Source organism: Oncorhynchus kisutch, unplaced genomic scaffold (assembly GCF_002021735.2).
Source record: "Oncorhynchus kisutch isolate 150728-3 unplaced genomic scaffold, Okis_V2 scaffold3733, whole genome shotgun sequence".
Classification (NCBI taxonomy): domain Eukaryota; kingdom Metazoa; phylum Chordata; class Actinopteri; order Salmoniformes; family Salmonidae; genus Oncorhynchus; species Oncorhynchus kisutch.
In genome coordinates this window covers 9,734-34,135 of record NW_022265678.1, presented here as the reverse complement: position 1 = coordinate 34,135, position 24,402 = coordinate 9,734, and the positions used below count along the sequence as shown (strand labels likewise).

At 45.6% G+C, this 24,402-nt stretch overlaps 1 protein-coding gene across 1 annotated transcript in view; it reads right to left on the bottom strand.

Moving 5' to 3' along the window:
- The window catches only part of LOC109885841 (unconventional myosin-XV-like), a 47,615-nt gene extending 24,318 nt beyond the window's left edge, over window positions 1–23,297 (bottom strand). Inside the window, exons 1-9 of the mRNA XM_031820907.1 lie at window positions 23,162–23,297; window positions 21,706–21,817; window positions 21,406–21,480; window positions 19,300–19,505; window positions 6,069–6,175; window positions 5,715–5,781; window positions 571–643; window positions 277–350; window positions 111–193 (exon numbers count right to left, since the gene is read on the bottom strand). Coding sequence (XP_031676767.1) covers window positions 111–193; window positions 277–350; window positions 571–643; window positions 5,715–5,781; window positions 6,069–6,175; window positions 19,300–19,505; window positions 21,406–21,480; window positions 21,706–21,817; window positions 23,162–23,263 — 899 coding nt within the window. The 5' untranslated portion in view covers window positions 23,264–23,297. The remainder of the gene's footprint in view (window positions 1–110; window positions 194–276; window positions 351–570; window positions 644–5,714; window positions 5,782–6,068; window positions 6,176–19,299; window positions 19,506–21,405; window positions 21,481–21,705; window positions 21,818–23,161) is intronic.
- Between the last annotated feature and the right edge of the window lie 1,105 nt (window positions 23,298–24,402).

Sequence of the window (24,402 nt, the reverse complement as noted above, 5' to 3'; positions counted from 1 at the left end):
AGTTCAGAGGTCAGGGGTTAGAGTTAGGGTCTTACAATTTAGAACTGGTGTTTCCTGTAATCTGTTTGAGGTGTTGACTGTAGGGTCAGGGGTTACAGTTAGGGTCTTACGGTTTAGAGCTGGTGTTTCCTGTAATCTGTTTGAGGATTTGACAGTAGGCTTCATCCTTCATCAGACCAAACTGTCCAATCAGCTAGAGAGAAGGAGAACGCACACATCACACAGACGCCGGAAACACAACACAAAACCACCAACTGTTAACGGTGTGGGTGTTACCTTCAGGAAGGTGTTGACTACTTCTTGTTCTGTCAGGCCCTTCAGGGGGTGGTCTCCCATAAAACGCATCACCGCTATGAACATGACATAGTAGGACATACCGTGACATCGCAGGACGTAGTAGGACATAGCAGGACATACCATCACATAGCAGGACATAGTAGGGCATGACATACCATGACTTAACATAACGGCACATGACATGAAATGACATGAAAAAGGCATAAAATGACATAGCACGACATAGCATGACAAAGCACGACATAGCATGACATAGTGTGGATTATAACTTACATAGGAAGATGTCTGTAGCCACTCTGTTCATAGCAGGATCAGTGAACTCTATCAGAGATTCAGACAGTGGAGACTGGGGGGGGATATAATGGAACTCTATCAGAGATTCAGACAGTGGAGACTGGGAGGGTGGAGGGATATAATGGAACTATATGTGAGATTCAGACAGTGGAGACTGGGGGGGGGGTATAATGGAACTCTATCAGAGATTCAGACAGTGGAGACTGGGGGGGGGGAGATATAATGGAACTATATGTGAGATTCAGACAGTGGAGACTGGGGGGGGATATAATGGAACTCTATCAGAGATTCAGACAGTGGAGACTGGGAGGGGATATAATGGAACTCTATCAGAGATTCAGACAGTGGAGACTGGGGGGGGATATAATGGAACTCTATCAGAGATTCAGACAGTGGAGACTGGGGGGGGGATATAATGGAACTCTATCAGAGATTCAGACAGTGGAGACTTGGGGGGGGGGATATAATGGAACTATATGTGAGATTCAGACAGTGGAGACTGGGAGGGGGGGGGATATAATGGAACTCTATCAGAGATTCAGACAGTGGAGACTGGGGGGGGGGATATAATGGAACTCTATCAGAGATTCAGACAGTGGAGACTGGGAGGGGGGGGGGATATAATGGAACTATATGTGAGATTCAGACAGTGGAGACTGGGGGGGGGGGATATAATGGAACTATATGTGAGATTCAGACAGTGGAGACTGGGGGGGATATAATGGAACTATATGTGAGATTCAGACAGTGGAGACTGGAGGGGGGGATATAATGGAACTATATGTGAGATTCAGACAGTGGAGACTGGGGGGGGAGAGATATAATGGAACTCTATCATAGATTCAGACAGTGGAGACTGGGGGGGGGGATATAATGGAACTATATGTGAGATTCAGACAGTGGAGACTGGGGGGGGGGGGTATAATGGAACTATATGTGAGATTCAGACAGTGGAGACTGGGGGGGGGATATAATGGAACTATATGTGAGATTCAGACAGTGGAGACTGGGGGGGGGGGGGTATAATGGAACTCTATCAGAGATTCAGACAGTGGAGACTGGGGGGGGGGGGTATAATGGAACTCTATCAGAGATTCAGACAGTGGAGACTGGGGGGGGGGGGGTATAATGGAACTATATGTGAGATTCAGACAGTGGAGACTGGGGGGGGGATATAATGGAACTCTATCAGAGATTCAGACAGTGGAGACTGGGGGGGGGATATAATGGAACTCTATCAGAGATTCAGACAGTGGAGACTGGGGGGAGGGAGAGATATAATGGAACTATATGTGAGATTCAGAGAGTGGAGACTGGGAGGGTGGAGAGATATAATGGAACTATATGTGAGATTCAGACAGTGGAGACTGGGGGGGGGGATATAATGGAACTATATGTGAGATTCAGACAGTGGAGACTGGGGGGGGGATATAATGGAACTCTATCAGAGATTCAGACAGTGGAGACTGGGGGGGGGATATAATGGAACTATATGTGAGATTCAGACAGTGGAGACTGGGGGGGGGGATATAATGGAACTCTATCAGAGATTCAGACAGTGGAGACTGGGAGGGGATATAATGGAACTCTATCAGAGATTCAGACAGTGGAGACTGGGGGGGGGATATAATGGAACTCTATCAGAGATTCAGACAGTGGAGACTGGGGGGGGGGATATAATGGAACTATATGTGAGATTCAGACAGTGGAGACTGGGGGGGGGGGGGGGATATAATGGAACTCTATCAGAGATTCAGACAGTGGAGACTGGGGGGGAGAGATATAATGGAACTCTATCAGAGATTCAGACAGTGGAGACTTGGGGGGGGGGGGGGGGGGGGGGATATAATGGAACTCTATCAGAGATTCAGACAGTGGAGACTGGGGGGGGGATATAATGGAACTATATGTGAGATTCAGACAGTGGAGACTGGGGGGGATATATAATGGAACTATATGTGAGATTCAGACAGTGGAGACTGGGGGGGGGGATATAATAGAAATCTATCAGAGATTCAGACAGTGGAGACTGGGGGGGTGGAGAGATATAATGGAACTATATGTGAGATTCAGACAGTGGAGACTGGGGGGGGGGGGGTATAATGGAACTCTATCAGAGATTCAGACAGTGGAGACTGGGGGGGGGGATATAATGGAACTATATGTGAGATTCAGACAGTGGAGACTGGGGGGGGGATATAATGGAACTATATGTGAGATTCAGACAGTGGAGACTGGGGGGGGGGATATAATGGAACTATATGTGAGATTCAGACAGTGGAGACTGGGGGGGGGGGTATAATGGAACTCTATCAGAGATTCAGACAGTGGAGACTGGGGGGGGGGGATATAATGGAACTATATGTGAGATTCAGACAGTGGAGACTGGGGGGGGGGGGTATAATGGAACTCTATCAGAGATTCAGACAGTGGAGACTGGGGGGGGGATATAATGGAACTATATGTGAGATTCAGACAGTGGAGACTGGGGGGGTGGGTATAATGGAACTCTATCAGAGATTCAGACAGTGGAGACTGGGGGGGGGGGGTTATAATGGAACTCTATCAGAGATTCAGACAGTGGAGACTGGGGGGGGGGGATATAATGGAACTATATGTGAGATTCAGACAGTGGAGACTGGGGGGGTGGGTATAATGGAACTCTGTCAGAGATTCAGACAGTGGAGACTGGGGGGGGGGGTATAATGGAACTCTATCAGAGATTCAGACAGTGGAGACTGGGGGGGTGGAGAGATATAATGGAACTATAGTTAACTACTTAAGGCTTATGAGAGGTATAATAAAACAGTTAGGGTAGGTGTTATAATATGTTATAATGTGTTATAATGTGTTATAATGTGTTATAATGTGTTATAATCTGTTACCATGGAGAACCTGATGTATTATAATGTGTTATAAAGTGTAACCTTGGAGAACCTGATGTGTTATAATGTGTTATAATGTGTTATAATGTATTATAATGTGTTATGTGTTACCTTGGAGAACCTGATGTATTATAATGTGTTATAAAGTGTTATAATGTGTTATAATGTGTTACCTTGGAGAACTTGATGTGTTATAATGTGTTACCTTGGAGAAATTGATGTGTTATAATGTGTTATAATGTGTTATAATGTGTTATAAAGTGTTACCTTGGAGAACTTGAAGTGTTATAAAGTGTTATAATGTGTTATAATGTGTTGCCCTGGAGACCGTGATGTGTTATAATGTGTTACCTTGGAGAAATTGATGTGTTATAATGTGTTATAATGTGTTATAATGTGTTATAAAGTGTTACCTTGGAGAACTTGATGTGTTATAATGTGTTACCTTGGAGAAATTGATGTGTTATAATGTGTTATAATGTGTTGCCCTGGAGACCTTGATGTGTTTAAAATGTGTTATAATGTGTTATAATGTGTTACCTTGGAGACCTTGATGTGTTATAATGTATTATAATGTGTTATAATGTGTTATAATGTGTTATGTGTTACCTTGGAGACCTTGATGTGTTATAATGTATTATAATGTGTTACTGACATGATGACTCCTTGCTGTCCCCAGTCCACCTGGCCGTGCTGCTGCTCCAGTTTCAACTTCCACCTGACTGTGCTGCTGCTCCAGTTTCAACTGTTCTGCCTTATTATTATTCGACCATGCTGGTCATTTATGAACATTTGAACATCTTGGCCATGTTCTGTTATAATCTCCACCCGGCACAGCCAGAATAGGACTGGCCACCCCACATATGCTCTCTCTAATTCTCTCTTTTTTCTCTCTCTCTCGGAGGACCTGAGCCCTAGGACCACGCCCCAGGACTACCTGACATGATGACTCCTTGCTGTCCCCAGTCCACCTGGCCATGCTGCTGCTCCAGTTTCAACTTCCACCTGACTGTGCTGCTGCTCCAGTTTCAACTGTTCTGCCTAATTATTATTCGACCATGCTGGTCATTTATGAACATTTGAACATCTTGGCCATGTTCTGTTATAATCTCCACCCGGCACAGCCAGAAGAGGACTGGCCACCCCACATAGCCTGGTTCCTCTCTAGGTTTCTTCCTAGGTATTGGCCTTTCTAGGGAGTTTTTCCTAGCCACCGTGCTTCTACACCTGCATTGCTTGCTGTTTGGGGTTTTAGGCTGGGTTTCTGTACAGCACTTTGAGATATCAGCTGATGTACGAAGGGCTATATAAATAAATTTGATTTGATTTGATTTAAAATGTATTTTAAAGTGTTACAATGTATTTTAAAGTGTTATAATGTATTTTAAAGTGTTATAATGTGTTATAATGTGTTATAATGTGTTACAATGTATTTTAAAGTGTTATAATGTGTTATAATGTGTTATAATGTGTTATAATGTGTTATAATGTGTTATAATGTGTTATAATGTGTTACAATGTATTTTAAAGTGTTATAATGTGTTATAATGTATTTTAAGTATATAATGTATTTTTAAGTGTTTATAATGTGTTATAATATGTTATAATGTGTTACCTTGGAGACCTTGATGTGTTATAATGTATTATAATGTGTTATAATGTGTTACCTTGGAGACCTTGATGTGTATAATTGTTATAATGTGTTACCTTGGAGACCTTGATGTGTTATAATGTATTATAATGTGTTGTAATGTGTTACAATGTATTTTAAAGTGTTATAATGTGTTATAATGTATTTTAAAGTGTTATAATGTGTTATAATGTGTTATAATGTGTTACCTTGGAGACCTTGATGTGTTATAATGTATTATAATGTGTTATAATGTGTTACCTTGGAGACCTTGATGTGTTATAATGTGTATAATGTGTTACCTTGGAGACCTTGATGTGTTATAATGTGTTATAATGTGTTTGTAATGTGTTATAATGTGTTACCTTGGAGACCTTGATGTGTTATAAATGTGTTTGTTGTAATGTGTTATAATGTGTTACCTTGGAGACCTTGATGTGTTATAATGTGTTATAATGTGTTACCTTGGAGACCTTGATGTGTTATAATGTGTTATAATGTGTTATAATGTGTTATAATGTGTTACCTTGGAGAACCTGATGTGTTATAATGCATTTTAAAGTGTTATAATGTATTTTAAAGTGTTATAATGTGTTATAATGTGTTACCTTGGAGAACCTGACCATTTCAAAGGGATCTCTGGTATCTTTGGGCTTCTTGGACTTCACAGAGGCCCTGTGGGGAGGAACCACAGATAAACACTCACTTCTGAGGGACACAGTGGAAGGTGTGTGAGTGGTGTGTGTGTTTGATGTGTGTGTGTGTGGTGTGTGTATTTGATGTGTGTGTGTGTGTGGTGTGTGTATTTGATGTGTGTGTGTGTTTGATGTGTGTGTGAGTGGTGTGTGTGTTTGATGTGTGTGTGTGTGGTGTGTGTGTTTGATGTGTGTGTGTGTGTTTGATGTGTGTGTGTGTGAGTGGTGTGTGTTGTATGTGTGTATGAATGGTGTATGTGTGCTTACCCCTTAGCAGTCGGTTGTCTGAAGTATTTCTTTGCGAACTCCACCATATCGTACCGCGTGTCCTGCAGAACGTTCTCGTCGACCTCTAGGACCTCATCAAACCCCTCCTAAACCACAGCAACATGTATACAGTAGTACAGAACGCTCTCATCGACCTCTAGGACCTCATCAAACCCTCCTAAACCACAGCAACATGTATACAGTAGTACAGAACGCTCTCATCGACCTCTAGGACCTCATCAAACCCCTCCTAAACCACAGCAACATGTATACAGTAGTACAGTAGTACAGAACGCTCTCGTCGACCTCTAGGACCTCATCAAACCCCTCCTAAACCACAGCAACATGTATACAGTAGTACAGAACGCTCTCGTTGACCTCTAGGACCTCATTAAACCCCTCCTAAACCACAGCAACATGTATACAGTAGTACAGAACGCTCTCGTCGACCTCTAGGACCTCATCAAACCCCCTCCTAAACCACAGCAACATGTATACAGTAGTACAGAACGCTCTCGTTGTCCTCTAGGACCTCATCAAACCCCTCCTAAACCACAGCAACATGTATACAGTAGTACAGAACGCTCTCGTTGACCTCTAGGACCTCATCAAACCCCTCATAAACCACAGCAACATGTATACAGTAGTACAGAACGCTCTCGTCGACCTCTAGGACCTCATCAAATCCCTCCTAAACCACAGCAACATGTATACAGTAGTGCAGAACGCTCTCGTCGATCTCTAGGACCTCATCAAACCCCTCCTAAACCACAGCAACATGTATACAGTAGTACAGAACGCTCTCATCGACCTCTAGGACCTCATCAAACCCCTCCTAAACCACAGCAACATGTATACAGTAGTACAGAACGCTCTCATCGACCTCTAGGACCTCATCAAACCCCTCCTAAACCACAGCAACATGTATACAGTAGTACAGAACGCTCTCATCGACCTCTAGGACCTCATCAAACCCCTCCTAAACCACAGCAACATGTATACAGTAGTACAGAACGCTCTCATCGACCTCTAGGACCTCATCAAACCCCTCCTAAACCACAGCAACATGTATACAGTAGTACAGAACGCTCTCGTTGACCTCTAGGACCTCATCAAACCCCTCCTAAACCACAGCAACATGTATACAGTAGTACAGTAGTACAGAATACTCTCATCGACCTCTAGGACCTCATCAAACCCCTCCTAAACCACAGCAACATGTATACAGTAGTACAGAACGCTCTCGTCGACCTCTAGGACCTCATCAAACCCCTCCTAAACCACAGCAACATGTATACAGTAGTACAGTAGTACAGAACGCTCTCGTTGACCTCTAGGACCTCATCAAACCCCTCCTAAACCACAGCAACATGTATACAGTAGTACAGAACGCTCTCATCGACCTCTAGGACCTCATCAAACCCCTCCTAAACCACAGCAACAGGTATACAGTAGTACAGTAGTACAGAACGCTCTCGTCGACCTCTAGGACCTCATCAAACCCCTCCTAAACCACAGCAACATGTATACAGTAGTACAGAACGCTCTCGTCGACCTCTAGGACCTCATCAAACCCCTCCTAAACCACAGTAACATGTATACAGTAGTACAGAACGCTCTCGTCGACCTCTAGGACCTCATCAAACCCCTCCTAAACCACAGCAACATGTATACAGTAGTGCAGACGCTCTCGTTGACCTCTAGGACCTCATCAAACCCCTCCTAAACCACAGCAACATGTATACAGTAGTACAGAACGCTCTCGTCGACCTCTAGGACCTCATCAAACCCCTCCTAAACCACAGCAACATGTATACAGTAGTACAGTAGTACAGATCGCTCTCATCGACCTCTAGGACCTCATCAAACCCCTCCTAAACCACAGCAACATGTATACAGTAGTACAGAACGCTCTCATCGACCTCTAGGACCTCATCAAACCCCTCCTAAACCACAGCAACATGTATACAGTAGTACAGAACGCTCTCAGTCGACCTCTAGGACCTCATCAAACCCCTCCTAAACCACAGCAACATGTATACAGTAGTACAGAACGCTCTCGTTGACCTCTAGGACCTCATCAAACCCCTCCTAAACCACAGCAACATGTATACAGTAGTGCAGAACGCTCTCATCGACCTCTAGGACCTCATCAAACCCCTCCTAAACCACAGCAACATGTATACAGTAGTACAGAACAATGCTCTCGTCGACCTCTAGGACCTCATCAAACCCCTCCTAAACCACAGCAACATGTATACAGTAGTACAGAACGCTCTCATCGACCTCTAGGACCTCATCAAACCCCTCCTAAACCACAGCAACATGTATACAGTAGTACAGAACGCTCTCGTCGACCTCTGGGACCTCATCAAACCACTCCTAAACCACAGCAACATGTATACAGTAGTACAGAATGCTCTCGTCGATCTCTAGGACCTCATCAAACCCCTCCTAAACCACAGCAACATGTATACAGTAGTACAGAACGCTCTCGTCGACCTCTAGGACCTCATCAAACCCCTCCTAAACCACAGCAACATGTATACAGTAGTACAGAACGCTCTCATCGACCTCTAGGACACCATCAAACCCCTCCTAAACCACAGCAACATGTATACAGTAGTACAGAACGCTCTCATCGACCTCTAGGACACCATCAAACCCCTCCTAAACCACAGCAACATGTATACAGTAGTACAGAACGCTCTCGTTGACCTCAAGGACCTCATCAAACCCCTCCTAAACCACAGCAACATGTATACAGTAGTACAGAACGCTCTCGTCGACCTCTAGGACCTCATCAAACCCCTCCTAAAACACAGCAACATGTATACAGTAGTACAGAACGCTCTCGTTGACCTCTAGGACCTCATCAAACCCCTCCTAAACCACAGCAACATGTATACAGTAGTACAGTAGTACAGAACGCTCTCGTCGACCTCTAGGACCTCATCAAACCCCTCCTAAACCACAGCAACATGTATACAGTAGTACAGAACGCTCTCATCGACCTCTAGGACCTCATCAAACCCCTCCTAAACCACAGCAACATGTATACAGTAGTACAGAACGCTCTCGTCGACCTCTAGGACCTCATCAAACCCCTCCTAAACCACAGCAACATGTATACAGTAGTACAGAACGCTCTCGTTGACCTCTAGGACCTCATCAAAACCCTCCTAAACCACAGCAACATGTATACAGTAGTACAGAACGCTCTCATCGACCTCTAGGACCTCATCAAACCCCTCCTAAACCACAGCAACATGTATACAGTAGTACAGTAGTACAGAATGCTCTCGTCGACCTCTAGGACCTCATCAAACCCCTCCTAAACCACAGCAACATGTATACAGTAGTACAGAACGATCTCGTCGACCTCTAGGACCTCATCAAACCCCTCCTAAACCACAGCAACATGTATACAGTAGTACAGAACGCTCTCGTTGACCTCTAGGACCTCATCAAACCCCTCCTAAACCACAGCAACATGTATACAGTAGTACAGAACGCTCTCATCGACCTCTAGGACCTCATCAAACCCCTCCTAAACCACAGCAACATGTATACAGTAGTACAGAATGCTCTCATCGACCTCTAGGACCTCATCAAACCCCTCCTAAACCACAGCAACATGTATACAGTAGTACAGTAGTACAGAACGCTCTCGTCGACCTCTAGGACCTCATCAAACCCCTCCTAAACCACAGCAACATGTATACAGTAGTACAGAACGCTCTCGTTGACCTCTAGGACCTCATTAAACCCCTCCTAAACCCACAGCAACATGTATACAGTAGTACAGAACGCTCTCGTCGACCTCTAGGACCTCATCAAACCCCTCCTAAACCACAGCAACATGTATACAGTAGTACAGAACGCTCTCGTTGTCCTCTAGGACCTCATCAAACCCCTCCTAAACCACAGCAACATGTATACAGTAGTACAGAACGCTCTCGTTGACCTCTAGGACCTCATCAAACCCCTCCTAAACCACAGCAACATGTATACAGTAGTACAGAACGCTCTCGTCGACCTCTAGGACCTCATCAAATCCCTCCTAAACCACAGCAACATGTATACAGTAGTGCAGAACGCTCTCGTCGATCTCTAGGACCTCATCAAACCCCTCCTAAACCACAGCAACATGTATACAGTAGTACAGAACGCTCTCATCGACCTCTAGGACCTCATCAAACCCCTCCTAAACCACAGCAACATGTATACAGTAGTACAGAACGCTCTCATCGACCTCTAGGACCTCATCAAACCCCTCCTAAACCACAGCAACATGTATACAGTAGTACAGAACGCTCTCGTTGACCTCTAGGACCTCATCAAACCCCTCCTAAACCACAGCAACATGTATACAGTAGTACAGAACGCTCTCATCGACCTCTAGGACCTCATCAAACCCCTCCTAAACCACAGCAACATGTATACAATACAGTAGTACAGAACGCTCTCATCGACCTCTAGGACCTCATCAAACCCCTCCTAAACCACAGCAACATGTATACAGTAGTACAGAACGCTCTCGTTGACCTCTAGGACCTCATCAAACCCCTCCTAAACCACAGCAACATGTATACAGTAGTACAGTAGTACAGAATACTCTCATCGACCTCTAGGACCTCATCAAACCCCTCCTAAACCACAGCAACATGTATACAGTAGTACAGAACGCTCTCGTCGACCTCTAGGACCTCATCAAACCCCTCCTAAACCACAGCAACATGTATACAGTAGTACAGTAGTACAGAACGCTCTCGTTGACCTCTAGGACCTCATCAAACCCCTCCTAAACCACAGCAACATGTATACAGTAGTACAGAACGCTCTCATCGACCTCTAGGACCTCATCAAACCCCTCCTAAACCACAGCAACAGGTATACAGTAGTACAGTAGTACAGAACGCTCTCGTCGACCTCTAGGACCTCATCAAACCCCTCCTAAACCACAGCAACATGTATACAGTAGTACAGAACGCTCTCGTCGACCTCTAGGACCTCATCAAACCCCTCCTAAACCACAGCAACATGTATACAGTAGTACAGAACGCTCTCGTCGACCTCTAGGACCTCATCAAACCCCTCCTAAACCACAGCAACATGTATACAGTAGTGCAGAACGCTCTCGTTGACCTCTAGGACCTCATCAAACCCCTCCTAAACCACAGCAACATGTATACAGTAGTACAGAACGCTCTCGTCGACCTCTAGGACCTCATCAAACCCCTCCTAAACCACAGCAACATGTATACAGTAGTGCAGAACGCTCTCGTTGACCTCTAGGACCTCATCAAACCCCTCCTAAACCACAGCAACATGTATACAGTAGTACAGTAGTACAGAATGCTCTCATCGACCTCTAGGACCTCATCAAACCCCTCCTAAACCACAGCAACATGTATACAGTAGTACAGAACGCTCTCGTCGACCTCTAGGACCTCATCAAACCCCTCCTAAACCACAGCAACATGTATACAGTAGTGCAGAACGCTCTCGTTGACCTCTAGGACCTCATCAAACCCCTCCTAAACCACAGCAACATGTATACAGTAGTACAGTAGTACAGAATGCTCTCATCGACCTCTAGGACCTCATCAAACCCCTCCTAAACCACAGCAACATGTATACAGTAGTACAGTAGTACAGAATGCTCTCATCGACCTCTAGGACCTCATCAAACCCCTCCTAAACCACAGCAACATGTATACAGTAGTACAGAACGCTCTCATCGACCTCTAGGACCTCATCAAACCCCTCCTAAACCACAGCAACATGTATACAGTAGTACAGAACGCTCTCATCGACCTCTAGGACCTCATCAAACCCCTCCTAAACCACAGCAACATGTATACAGTAGTACAGAACGCTCCTGTTGACCTCTAGGACCTCATCAAACCCCTCCTAAACCACAGCAACATGTATACAGTAGTGCAGAACGCTCTCATCGACCTCTAGGACCTCATCAAACCCCTCCTAAACCACAGCAACATGTATACAGTAGTACATAACGCTCTCGTATACCTCTAGGACCTCATCAAACCCCTCCTAAACCACAGCAACATGTATACAGTAGTACAGAACGCTCTCATCGACCTCTAGGACCTCATCAAACCCCTCCTAAACCACAGCAACATGTATACAGTAGTACAGAACGCTCTCGTCGACCTCTGGGACCTCATCAAACCACTCCTAAACCACAGCAACATGTATACAGTAGTACAGAACGCTCTCGTCGATCTCTAGGACCTCATCAAACCCCTCCTAAACCACAGCAACATGTATACAGTAGTACAGAACGCTCTCGTCGACCTCTAGGACCTCATCAAACCCCTCCTAAACCACAGCAACATGTATACAGTAGTACAGAACGCTCTCATCGACCTCTAGGACACCATCAAACCCCTCCTAAACCACAGCAACATGTATACAGTAGTACAGAACGCTCTCATCGACCTCTAGGACACCATCAAACCCCTCCTAAACCACAGCAACATGTATACAGTAGTACAGAACGCTCTCGTTGACCTCAAGGACCTCATCAAACCCCTCCTAAACCACAGCAACATGTATACAGTAGTACAGAACGCTCTCGTCGACCTCTAGGACCTCATCAAACCCCTCCTAAACCACAGCAACATGTATACAGTAGTACAGTAGTACAGAACGCTCTCGTCGACCTCTAGGACCTCATCAAACCCCTCCTAAACCACAGCAACATGTATACAGTAGTACAGTAGTACAGAACGCTCTCGTCGACCTCTAGGACCTCATCAAACCCCTCCTAAACCACAGCAACATGTATACAGTAGTACAGAACGCTCTCGTCGACCTCTAGGACCTCATCAAACCCCTCCTAAACCACAGCAACATGTATACAGTAGTACAGAACGCTCTCGTTGACCTCTAGGACCTCATCAAACCCCTCCTAAACCACAGCAACATGTATACAGTAGTACAGAACGCTCTCATCGACCTCTAGGACCTCATCAAACCCTCCTAAACCACAGCAACATGTATACAGTAGTACAGAACGCTCTCGTCGACCTTTGGGACCTCATCAAACCACTCCTAAACCACAGCAACATGTATACAGTAGTACAGAATGCTCTCGTCGATCTCTAGGACCTCATCAAACCCCTCCTAAACCACAGCAACATGTATACAGTAGTACAGAACGCTCTCGTCGACCTCTAGGACCTCATCAAACCCCTCCTAAACCACAGCAACATGTATACAGTAGTACAGAACGCTCTCATCGACCTCTAGGACACCATCAAACCCCTCCTAAACCACAGCAACATGTATACAGTAGTACAGAACGCTCTCATCGACCTCTAGGACACCATCAAACCCCTCCTAAACCACAGCAACATGTATACAGTAGTACAGAACGCTCTCGTTGACCTCAAGGACCTCATCAAACCCCTCCTAAACCACAGCAACATGTATACAGTAGTACAGAACGCTCTCGTCGACCTCTAGGACCTCATCAAACCCCTCCTAAAACACAGCAACATGTATACAGTAGTACAGAACGCTCTCGTTGACCTCTAGGACCTCATCAAACCCCTCCTAAACCACAGCAACATGTATACAGTAGTACAGAACGCTCTCATCGACCTCTAGGACCTCATCAAACCCCTCCTAAACCACAGCAACATGTATACAGTAGTACAGAACGCTCTCGTCGACCTCTAGGACCTCATCAAACCCCTCCTAAACCACAGCAACATGTATACAGTAGTACAGAACGCTCTCGTTGACCTCTAGGACCTCATCAAAACCCTCCTAAACCACAGCAACATGTATACAGTAGTACAGAACGCTCTCATCGACCTCTAGGACCTCATCAAACCCCTCCTAAACCACAGCAACATGTATACAGTAGTACAGTAGTACAGAATGCTCTCGTCGACCTCTAGGACCTCATCAAACCCCTCCTAAACCACAGCAACATGTATACAGTAGTACAGAACGCTCTCGTTGACCTCTAGGACCTCATCAAACCCCTCCTAAACCACAGCAACATGTATACAGTAGTACAGAACGCTCTCGTCGACCTCTAGGACCTCATCAAACCCCTCCTAAACCACAGCAACATGTATACAGTAGTACAGAACGCTCTCATCGACCTCTAGGACCTCATCAAACCCCTCCTAAACCACAGCAACATGTATACAGTAGTACAGAACGCTCTCGTCGACCTCTAGGACCTCATCAAACCCCTCCTAAACCACAGCAACATGTATACAGTAGTACAGTAGTACAGAACGCTCTCGTCGACCTCTAGGACCTCATCAAACCCCTCCTAAACCACAGCAACATGTATACAGTAGTACAGAACGCTCTCATCGACCTCTAGGACCTCATCAAACCCCTCCTAAACCACAGCAACATGTATACAGTAGTACAGTAGTACAGAACGCTCTCGTCGACCTCTAGGACCTCATCAAACCCCTCCTAAACCACAGCAACATGTATAGAGTAGTACAGAACGCTCTCGTCGACCTCTAGGACCTCATCAAACCCCTCCTAAACCACAGCAACATGTATACAGTAGTACAGAACGCTCTCGTTGACCTCTAGGACCTCATCAAACCCCTCCTAAACCACAGCAACATGTATACAGTAGTACAGAACGCTCTCATCGACCTCTAGGACCTCATCAAACCCCTCCTAAACCACAGCAACATGTATACAGTAGTACAGAACGCTCTCGTCGACCTCTAGGACCTCATCAAACCCCTCCTAAACCACAGCAACATGTATACAGTAGTACAGTAGTACAGAACGCTCTCGTCGACCTCTAGGACCTCATCAAACCCCTCCTAAACCACAGCAACATGTATACAGTAGTACAGAACGCTCTCATCGACCTCTAGGAACTCATCAAACCCCTCCTAAACCACAGCAACATGTATACAGTAGTACAGTAGTACAGAACGCTCTCGTCGACCTCTAGGACCTCATCAAACCCCTCCTAAACCACAGCAACATGTATACAGTAGTACAGAACGCTCTCGTCGACCTCTAGGACCTCATCAAACCCCTCCTAAACCACAGCAACATGTATACAGTAGTACAGTAGTACAGAACGCTCTCGTCGACCTCTAGGACCTCATCAAAACCCCTCCTAAACCACAGCAACATGTATACAGTAGTACAGAACGCTCTCATCGACCTCTAGGACCTCATCAAACCCCTCCTAAACCACAGCAACATGTATACAGTAGTACAGTAGTACAGAACGCTCTCGTCGACCTCTAGGACCTCATCAAACCCCTCCTAAACCACAGCAACATGTATACAGTAGTACAGAACGCTCTCGTCGACCTCTAGGACCTCATCAAACCCCTCCTAAACCACAGCAACATGTATACAGTAGTACAGAACGCTCTCGTTGACCTCTAGGACCTCATCAAACCCCTCCTAAACCACAGCAACATGTATACAGTAGTACAGAACGCTCTCATCGACCTCTAGGACCTCATCAAACCCCTCCTAAACCACAGCAACATGTATACAGTAGTACAGAACGCTCTCGTCGACCTCTGGGACCTCATCAAACCACTCCTAAACCACAGCAACATGTATACAGTAGTACAGAATGCTCTCGTCGATCTCTAGGACCTCATCAAACCCCTCCTAAACCACAGCAACATGTATACAGTAGTACAGAACGCTCTCGTCGACCTCTAGGACCTCATCAAACCCCTCCTAAACCACAGCAACATGTATACAGTAGTACAGAACGCTCTCATCGACCTCTAGGACACCATCAAACCCCTCCTAAACCACAGCAACATGTATACAGTAGTACAGAACGCTCTCATCGACCTCTAGGACACCATCAAACCCCTCCTAAACCACAGCAACATGTATACAGTAGTACAGAACGCTCTCGTTGACCTCAAGGACCTCATCAAACCCCTCCTAAACCACAGCAACATGTATACAGTAGTACAGAACGCTCTCGTCGACCTCTAGGACCTCATCAAACCCCTCCTAAAACACAGCAACATGTATACAGTAGTACAGAACGCTCTCGTTGACCTCTAGGACCTCATCAAACCCCTCCTAAACCACAGCAACATGTATACAGTAGTACAGTAGTACAGAACGCTCTCGTCGACCTCTAGGACCTCATCAAACCCCTCCTAAACCACAGCAACATGTATACAGTAGTACAGAACGCTCTCATCGACCTCTAGGACCTCATCAAACCCCTCCTAAACCACAGCAACATGTATACAGTAGTACAGAACGCTCTCGTCGACCTCTAGGACCTCATCAAACCCCTCCTAAACCACAGCAACATGTATACAGTAGTACAGAACGCTCTCGTTGACCTCTAGGACCTCATCAAAACCCTCCTAAACCACAGCAACATGTATACAGTAGTACAGAACGCTCTCATCGACCTCTAGGACCTCATCAAACCCCTCCTAAACCACAGCAACATGTATACAGTAGTACAGTAGTACAGAATGCTCTCGTCGACCTCTAGGACCTCATCAAACCCCTCCTAAACCACAGCAACATGTATACAGTAGTACAGAACGCTCTCGTTGACCTCTAGGACCTCATCAAACCCCTCCTAAACCACAGCAACATGTATACAGTAGTACAGTAGTACAGAACGCTCTCGTCGACCTCTAGGACCTCATCAAACCCCTCCTAAACCACAGCAACATGTATACAGTAGTACAGAACGCTCTCGTCGACCTCTAGGACCTCATCAAACCCCTCCTAAACCACAGCAACATGTATACAGTAGTACAGAACGCTCTCGTCGACCTCTAGGACCTCATCAAACCCCTCCTAAACCACAGCAACATGTATACAGTAGTACAGAACGCTCTCGTCGACCTCTAGGACCTCATCAAACCCCTCCTAAACCACAGCAACATGTATACAGTAGTACAGTAGTACAGAACGCTCTCGTCGACCTCTAGGACCTCATCAAACCCCTCCTAAACCACAGCAACATGTATACAGTAGTACAGAACGCTCTCATCGACCTCTAGGACCTCATCAAACCCCTCCTAAACCACAGCAACATGTATACAGTAGTACAGTAGTACAGAACGCTCTCGTCGACCTCTAGGACCTCATCAAACCCCTCCTAAACCACAGCAACATGTATACAGTAGTACAGAACGCTCTCGTCGACCTCTAGGACCTCATCAAACCCCTCCTAAACCACAGCAACATGTATACAGTAGTACAGAACGCTCTCGTTGACCTCTAGGACCTCATCAAACCCCTCCTAAACCACAGCAACATGTATACAGTAGTACAGAACGCTCTCATCGACCTCTAGGACCTCATCAAACCCCTCCTAAACCACAGCAACATGTATACAGTAGTACAGAACGCTCTCATTGACCTCTAGGACCTCATCAAACCCCTCCTAAACCACAGCAACATGTATACAGTAGTACAGAACGCTCTCGTTGACCTCGCTGACCTCATCAAACCCCTCCTAAACCACAGCAACATGTATACAGTAGTACAGTAGTGCAGAACGCTCTCGTCGACCTCTAGGACCTCATCAAACCCCTCCTAAACCACAGCAACATGTATACAGTAGTACAGAACGCTCTCATCGACCTCTAGGACCTCATCAAACCCCTCCTAGACCACAGCAACATGTATACAGTAGTACAGAACGCTCTCGTCGACCTCTAGGACCTCATCAAACCCTCCTAAACCACAGCAACATGTATACAGTAGTACAGAACGCTCTCATCGACCTCTAGGACCTCATCAAACCCCTCCTAAACCACAGCAACATGTATACAGTAGTACAGAACGCTCTCGTTGACCTCTAGGACCTCATCAAACCCCTCCTAAACCACAGCAACATGTATACAGTAGTACAGAACGCTCTCGTCGACCTCTACGACCTCATCAAACCCCTCCTAAACCACAGCAACATGTATACAGTAGTACAGAACGCTCTCGTCGACCTCTAGGACCTCATCAAACCCCTCCTAAACCCAAGCAACATGTATAGTACAGTGGTACAGTGGTACAGTATACTAGTACAGTAGTACAGCAGTATAGTAATATACTAGTACACCAGTACAGTAGTATAGTAGCATAGTAGTGCAGTAGTATAGTAGTATAGTAGTACAGGAGTTTAGTAGTATAGTAGTATACTAGTACACCAGTACAGTAGTACAGTAGTATAGTAGCATAGTGGTGCAGTAGTATAGTAGTATAGTAGTACAGTAGTACAGTAGTATACTAGTATACCAGTAGAGTAGTATAGTAGCATAATAGTGAAGTAGTATAGTAGTATAGTATATAGTAGTACAGTAGTACAGTAGTATACTAGTACGCCAGTACAGTAGTACAGTAGTATAGTAGTGCAGTAGAATAGTAGTATAGTAGTATAGTAGTACAGTAGTATACTAGTACACCAGTACAGTAGTATACTAGTACAGTAGTACAGTAGTATAGTAATATACTAGTACTCCAGTACAGTAGTACAGTAGTATAGTAGCATAGTAGTGCAGTAGTATAGTAGTATAGTAGTACACCAGTACATTAGTATACTAGTACAGTAGTACAGTAGTTTACCAGTACAGTAGTATGGCAGTACAGTGGTATTGTAGTATAGTAGTACAATAGTATAGTAGTATAGTAGTACAGTAGTATACTAGTGCAGTAGTATAGTAGTATAGTAGTACAGTAGTACTAGGGTGGGGTCTATCTGGTGTACGACAGTGTGTGTATCAGTGTGTACCTCCTGGGGGGGGTCTATCTGGTGTACTACAGTGTGTGTATCAGTGTGTACCTCCAGGGTGGGGTCTATCTGGTGTACTACAGTGTGTGTATCAGTGTGTACCTCCAGGGTGGGGTCTATCTGGTGTACTACAGTGTGTGTATCAGTGTGTACCTCCAGGGGGGGGGGGTCTATCTGGTGTACTACAGTGTGTGTATCAGTGTGTACCTCCAGGGTGGGGTCTTTCTCCTGTACTACAGTGTGTGTATCAGTGTGTACCTCCAGGGTGGGGTCTATCTGGTGTACTACAGTGTGTGTATCAGTGTGTACCTCCAGGGTGGGGTCTATCTCCTGTACTACAGTGTGTGTATCAGTGTGTACCTCCAGGGTGGGGTCTATCTGGTGTACTACAGTGTGTGTATCAGTGTGCACCTCCAGGGGGGGGTCTATCTGGTGTACTACAGTGTGTGTATCAGTGTGTACCTCCAGGGTGGGGTCTATCTCGTGAGCGGCCGCGCTGGACGCCACGGCCACAGCCATAGCTGATGTCACGGCAACCTGCCCTGCTCCTCCTTTAAGCTCCGCCCTGCGGTCGACCGGGAGGGACAGGAAGTCAGGGGCAGCAACGGGACGGACACAATCTGTCGGGAACGCCCCTGCACGACCAAACACCCCTCCAAACTTCCAACCTGGTAGAACAACAGACAGGGGAAACACACACAGGAGAGAAAGATGGAGAGATGAGGTGGAGGAAGAGGGGAGAGAGATGAGGTGGAGGAAGAGGGGAGAGAGATGAGGTGGAGGAAGAGGAGAGAGATGAGGTGGAGGAAGAGGGGAGAGAGATGAGGTGAAGGAAGAGGAGAGGAGAGAGATGAGGTGGAGGAAGAGGAGAGAGATGAAGTGGAGGAAGAGGGGAGAGAGATGAGGTGGAGGAAGAGGGGAGAGAGATGAAGTGGTGGAAGAGGAGAGAGATGAGGTGGAGGAAGAGGGGAGAGAGATGAGGTGGAGGAAGAGGGGAGAGAGATGAAGTGGTGGAAGAGGAGAGAGATGAGGTGGAGGAAGAGGGGAGAGAGATGAGGTGGAGGAAGAGGGGAGAGAGATGAGATGAAGGAAGAGGAGAGAGATATGAGATGGAGGAAGAGGAGAGAGAGATGAGTTGAAGGAAGAGGAGAGAGATGAGGTGAAGAAAGAGGAGAGAGATGAGGTGAAGAAAGAGGAGAGAGATGAGGTGAATGAAGAGGAGAGAGAGATGAGGTGAAGGAAGAGGAGAGAGAGATGAGGTGAAGGAAGAAGGGAGAGAGATGAGATGAAGGAAGAGGAGAGAGAGATGAGTTGAAGGAAGAGGAGAGAGATGAGGTGAAGGAAGAGGAGAGAGAGATGAGGTGAATGAAGAGGAGAGAGAGATGAGATGAAGGAAGAGGAGAGAGATATGAGATGGAGGAAGAGGAGAGAGAGATGAGTTGAAGGAAGAGGAGAGAGATGAGGTGAAGAAAGAGGAGAGAGATGAGGTGAAGAAAGAGGAGAGAGATGAGGTGAATGAAGAGGAGAGAGAGATGAGGTGAAGGAAGAGGGGAGAGAGATGAGATGAGGTGAAGGAAGAGGAGAGAGAGATGAGGTGAAGGAAGAGGGGAGAGAGATGAGGTGGAGGAAGAGGGGAGAGAGATGAGATGAAGGAAGAGGAGAGAGATATGAGATGGAGGAAGAGGAGAGAGAGATGAGTTGAAGGAAGAGGAGAGAGATGAGGTGAAGAAAGAGGAGAGAGATGAGGTGAAGAAAGAGGAGAGAGATGAGGTGAATGAAGAGGAGAGAGAGATGAGGTGAAGGAAGAGGAGAGAGAGATGAGGTGAAGGAAGAGGAGAGAGATGAGGTGAAGGAAGAGGAGAGAGATGAGGTGGAGGAAGAGGAGAGAGATGAGGTGAAGGAAGAGGGGAGAGAGATGAGATGAGGTGAAGGAAGAGGAGAGAGATGAGGTGAAGGATGAGGAGAAAGAGATGAGGTGGAGGAAGAGGAGAGAGATGAGGTGAAGGATGAGGAGAAAGAGATGAGGTGGAGGAAGAGGAGAGAGATAAGAGGATAAATAGATGAGGTGAAGGAAGAGGAGAGAGAGATGAGGTGGAGGAAGAGGAGAGAGAGATGAGGTGGAGGAAGAGAAGAGAAGAGCGAGATGAGGTGGAGGAAGAGGAGAGAGAGATGAGGTGAAGGAAGAGGGGAGAGAGATGAGATGAGGTGAAGGAAGAGGAGAGAGAGATGAGGTGAAGGAAGAGGAGAGAGATGAGGTGGAGGAAGAGGAGAGAGATGAGGTGAAGGAAGAGGGAGGAGAGAGATGAGATGAGGTGAAGGAAGAGGAGAGAGATGAGGTGAAGGATGAGGAGAAAGAGATGAGGTGGAGGAAGAGGAGAGAGATGAGGTGAAGGCTGAGGAGAAAGAGATGAGGTGGAGGAAGAGGAGAGAGATAAGAGGATAAATAGATGAGGTGAAGGAAGAGGAGAGAGAGATGAGGTGGAGGAAGAGGAGAGAGAGATGAGGTGGAGGAAGAGAAGAGAAGAGCGAGATGAGGTGGAGGAAGAGGAGAGAGAGACGTCTTCTCACCAAAGTCTGGCGTGTCTCTCTTCATCTCCTCCAGAAACATCACCTTCTTCCTCACAACAGAGCCGTAGCTGTATCCTGTAACACACACACACACACACACACACACACACACACACACACACACACACACACACACACACACACACACACACACACACACACACACACACACACACACACACACACACACACACACAAACACACACACACACACACACACACACAGAGTTATAGTTAGAGGACGTATGTGTGTAGGGCTGTGATGTCATCAGTGTGTATGGGGGAGGGGGCGGGGCACACCCTTTTCCAGTCCTTCCGTGACCTGCAGCCTGATGATGTCACCTTTATGGAATGCGAGCAGAGGACGCTCGTCTGTCACAAAGTTACGCTCTGCTACCACATAGTCAGAGTCCTGGAAGAGGAGGAGGGGAGAGGGGGAGGGTGGAATAGGAGGAGGGAGAGGGGGAGGAGGGGAGAGGAGGAGGGAGAGGGGGTGGGCAGAATAGGAGGAGGGAGAGGGGGAGGAGGGGAGGATGAGGAGGGAGAGGGGGAGGAGGGGAGAGGGGGAGGGCGGAATAGGAGGAGGGAGAGGGGGAGGAGGGGAGGATGAGGTGGGAGAGGGGGGGGAGGGGAGAGGGGGGGGGTAATTTATATTTCCGATAACAAAACAACAAATCCACTTATCAGAGATATTAAATGGTAGAGCCACATCCCATGTCCTTTGATTAACTACATGTTTATGGCTGTTCATCCTTGCTCTGGTTGCTCGGTAACGACTGTTTATCCATAACTTGGCTACTAACAAAAGACACAGTTTGGCAAAAATGACCAAATGTAATGTTTTTTTTGCATTTCTCACAGAACTAAAGCTGTAGGAAGATGGTACAAAATGTAAGTTTATATTCAGACATTGTAAAACCCTGGATAGATGGCAACATGTTAGTATTTAGTATTGTGGTTCTAGTAGTGTGTTAGTATTTAGTATTGTGGTTCTACCTTCTTGACGTCAGTAATAAAGTAGTAGTGTGTTAGTATTTAGTATTGTGGTTCTAGTAGTGTGTTAGTATTTAGTATTGTGGTTCTAGTAGTGTGTTAGTATTTAGTATTGTGTTTCTAGTAGTGTGTTAGTATTTAGTATTGTGGTTCTACCTTCTTGACGTCAGTAATAAAGTAGTAGTGTGTTAGTATTTAGTATTGTGGTTCTAGTAGTGTGTCAGTATTTAGTATTGTGGTTCTAGTAGTGTGTCAGTATTTAGTATTGTGGTTCTAGTAGTGTGTTAGTATTTAGTATTGTGGTTCTAGTAGTGTGTCAGTATTTAGTATTGTGGTTCTAGTAGTGTGTCAGTATTTAGTATTGTGGTTCTAGTAGTGTGTTAGTATTTAGTATTGTGGTTCTAGTAGTGTGTCAGTATTTAGTATTGTGTTTCTAGTAGTGTGTCAGTATTTAGTATTGTGGTTCTAGTAGTGTGTCAGTATTTAGTATTGTGGTTCTAGTAGTGTGTTAGTATTTAGTATTGTGTTTCTAGTAGTGTGTTAGTATTTAGTATTGTGGTTCTACCTTCTTGACGTCAGTAATTAAGTAGTATGTTAGTATTTAGTATTGTGTTTCTACCTTCTTGAGGTCAGTAATAAAGTAGTAGTGTGTTAGTATTTAGTATTGTGGTTCTAGTAGTGTGTTAGTATTTAGTATTGGGGTTCTACCTTCTTGACGTCAGTAATGAAGTAGTGTGTTAGTATTTAGTATTGTGTTTCTCACCTTCTTGATCTCAGTGATGAAGCAGTCCACGATGTGTTTGACCTGTGGAGCCTTGGCTGAGAACAGAATCAGCTTCTCATTGGTTAGATTAAACTCCAGCATGTTCCCTGAAGGTACGGTCAGAAAAAGGATGTCCGCGTAGCTACGGAGACAGAGAGACACCGTAACTATGGAGACACATAAACACAGAATAACTAAGGACAAAGAGAAATAACGTAGTGTAAGGTAGTAGTAGGGTTAGTGTTAGGGTTAGAGGTATGTAGTGTAAGGTAGTAGTAGGGTTAGTGTTAGGGTTAGAGGTATGTAGTGTAAGGTAGTAGTAGGGTTAGAGGTATGTAGTGTAAGGTAGTAGTAGGGTTAGTGTTAGGGTTAGAGGTACGTAGTGTAAGGTAGTAGTAGGGTTAGAGGTACGTAGTGTAAGGTAGTAGTAGGGTTAGAGGTACGTAGTGTAAGGTAGTAGTAGGGTTAGAGGTACGTAGTGTAAGGTAGTAGTAGGGTTAGTGTTAGGGTTAGAGGTACGTAGTGTAAGGTAGTAGTAGGGTTAGAGGTACGTAGTGTAAGGTAGTAGTAGGGTTAGAGGTACGTAGTGTAAGGTAGTAGTAGGGTTAGAGGTAAGTAGTGTAAGGTAGTAGTAGGGTTAGTGTTAGGGTTAGAGGTACGTAGTGTAAGGTAGTAGTAGGGTTAGTGTTAGGGTTAGAGGTACGTAGTGTAAGGTAGTAGTAGGGTTAGAGGTACGTAGTGTAAGGTAGTAGTAGGGTTAGTGTTAGGGTTAGAGGTGCATAGTGTAAGGCAGTAGTAGGGTTAGAGGTACGTAGTGTAAGGTAGTAGTAGGGTTAGAGGTATGTATTGTAAGGCAGTAGTAGGGTTAGTGTTAGGGTTAGAGGTACATAGTGTAAGGTAGTAGTAGGGTTAGTGTTAGGATTAGAGGTACGTAGTGTAAGGTAGTAGTAGGTTTAGAGGTACGTAGTGTAAGGTAGTAGTAGGGTTAGTGTTAGGGTTAGAGGTACGTAGTGTAAGGTAGTAGTAGGGCTAGAGGTACGTAGTGGAAGGTAGTAATAGGGTTAGAGGTACGTAGTGTAAGGTAGTAGTAGGGTTAGTGTTAGGGTTAGAGGTATGTAGTGTAAGGTAGTAGTAGGGTTAGTGTTAGGGTTAGAGGGTACATAGTGTAAGGTAGTAGTAGGGTTAGAGGTACGTAGTGTAAGGTAGTAGTAGGGTTAGTGTTAGGGTTAGAGGTACGTAGT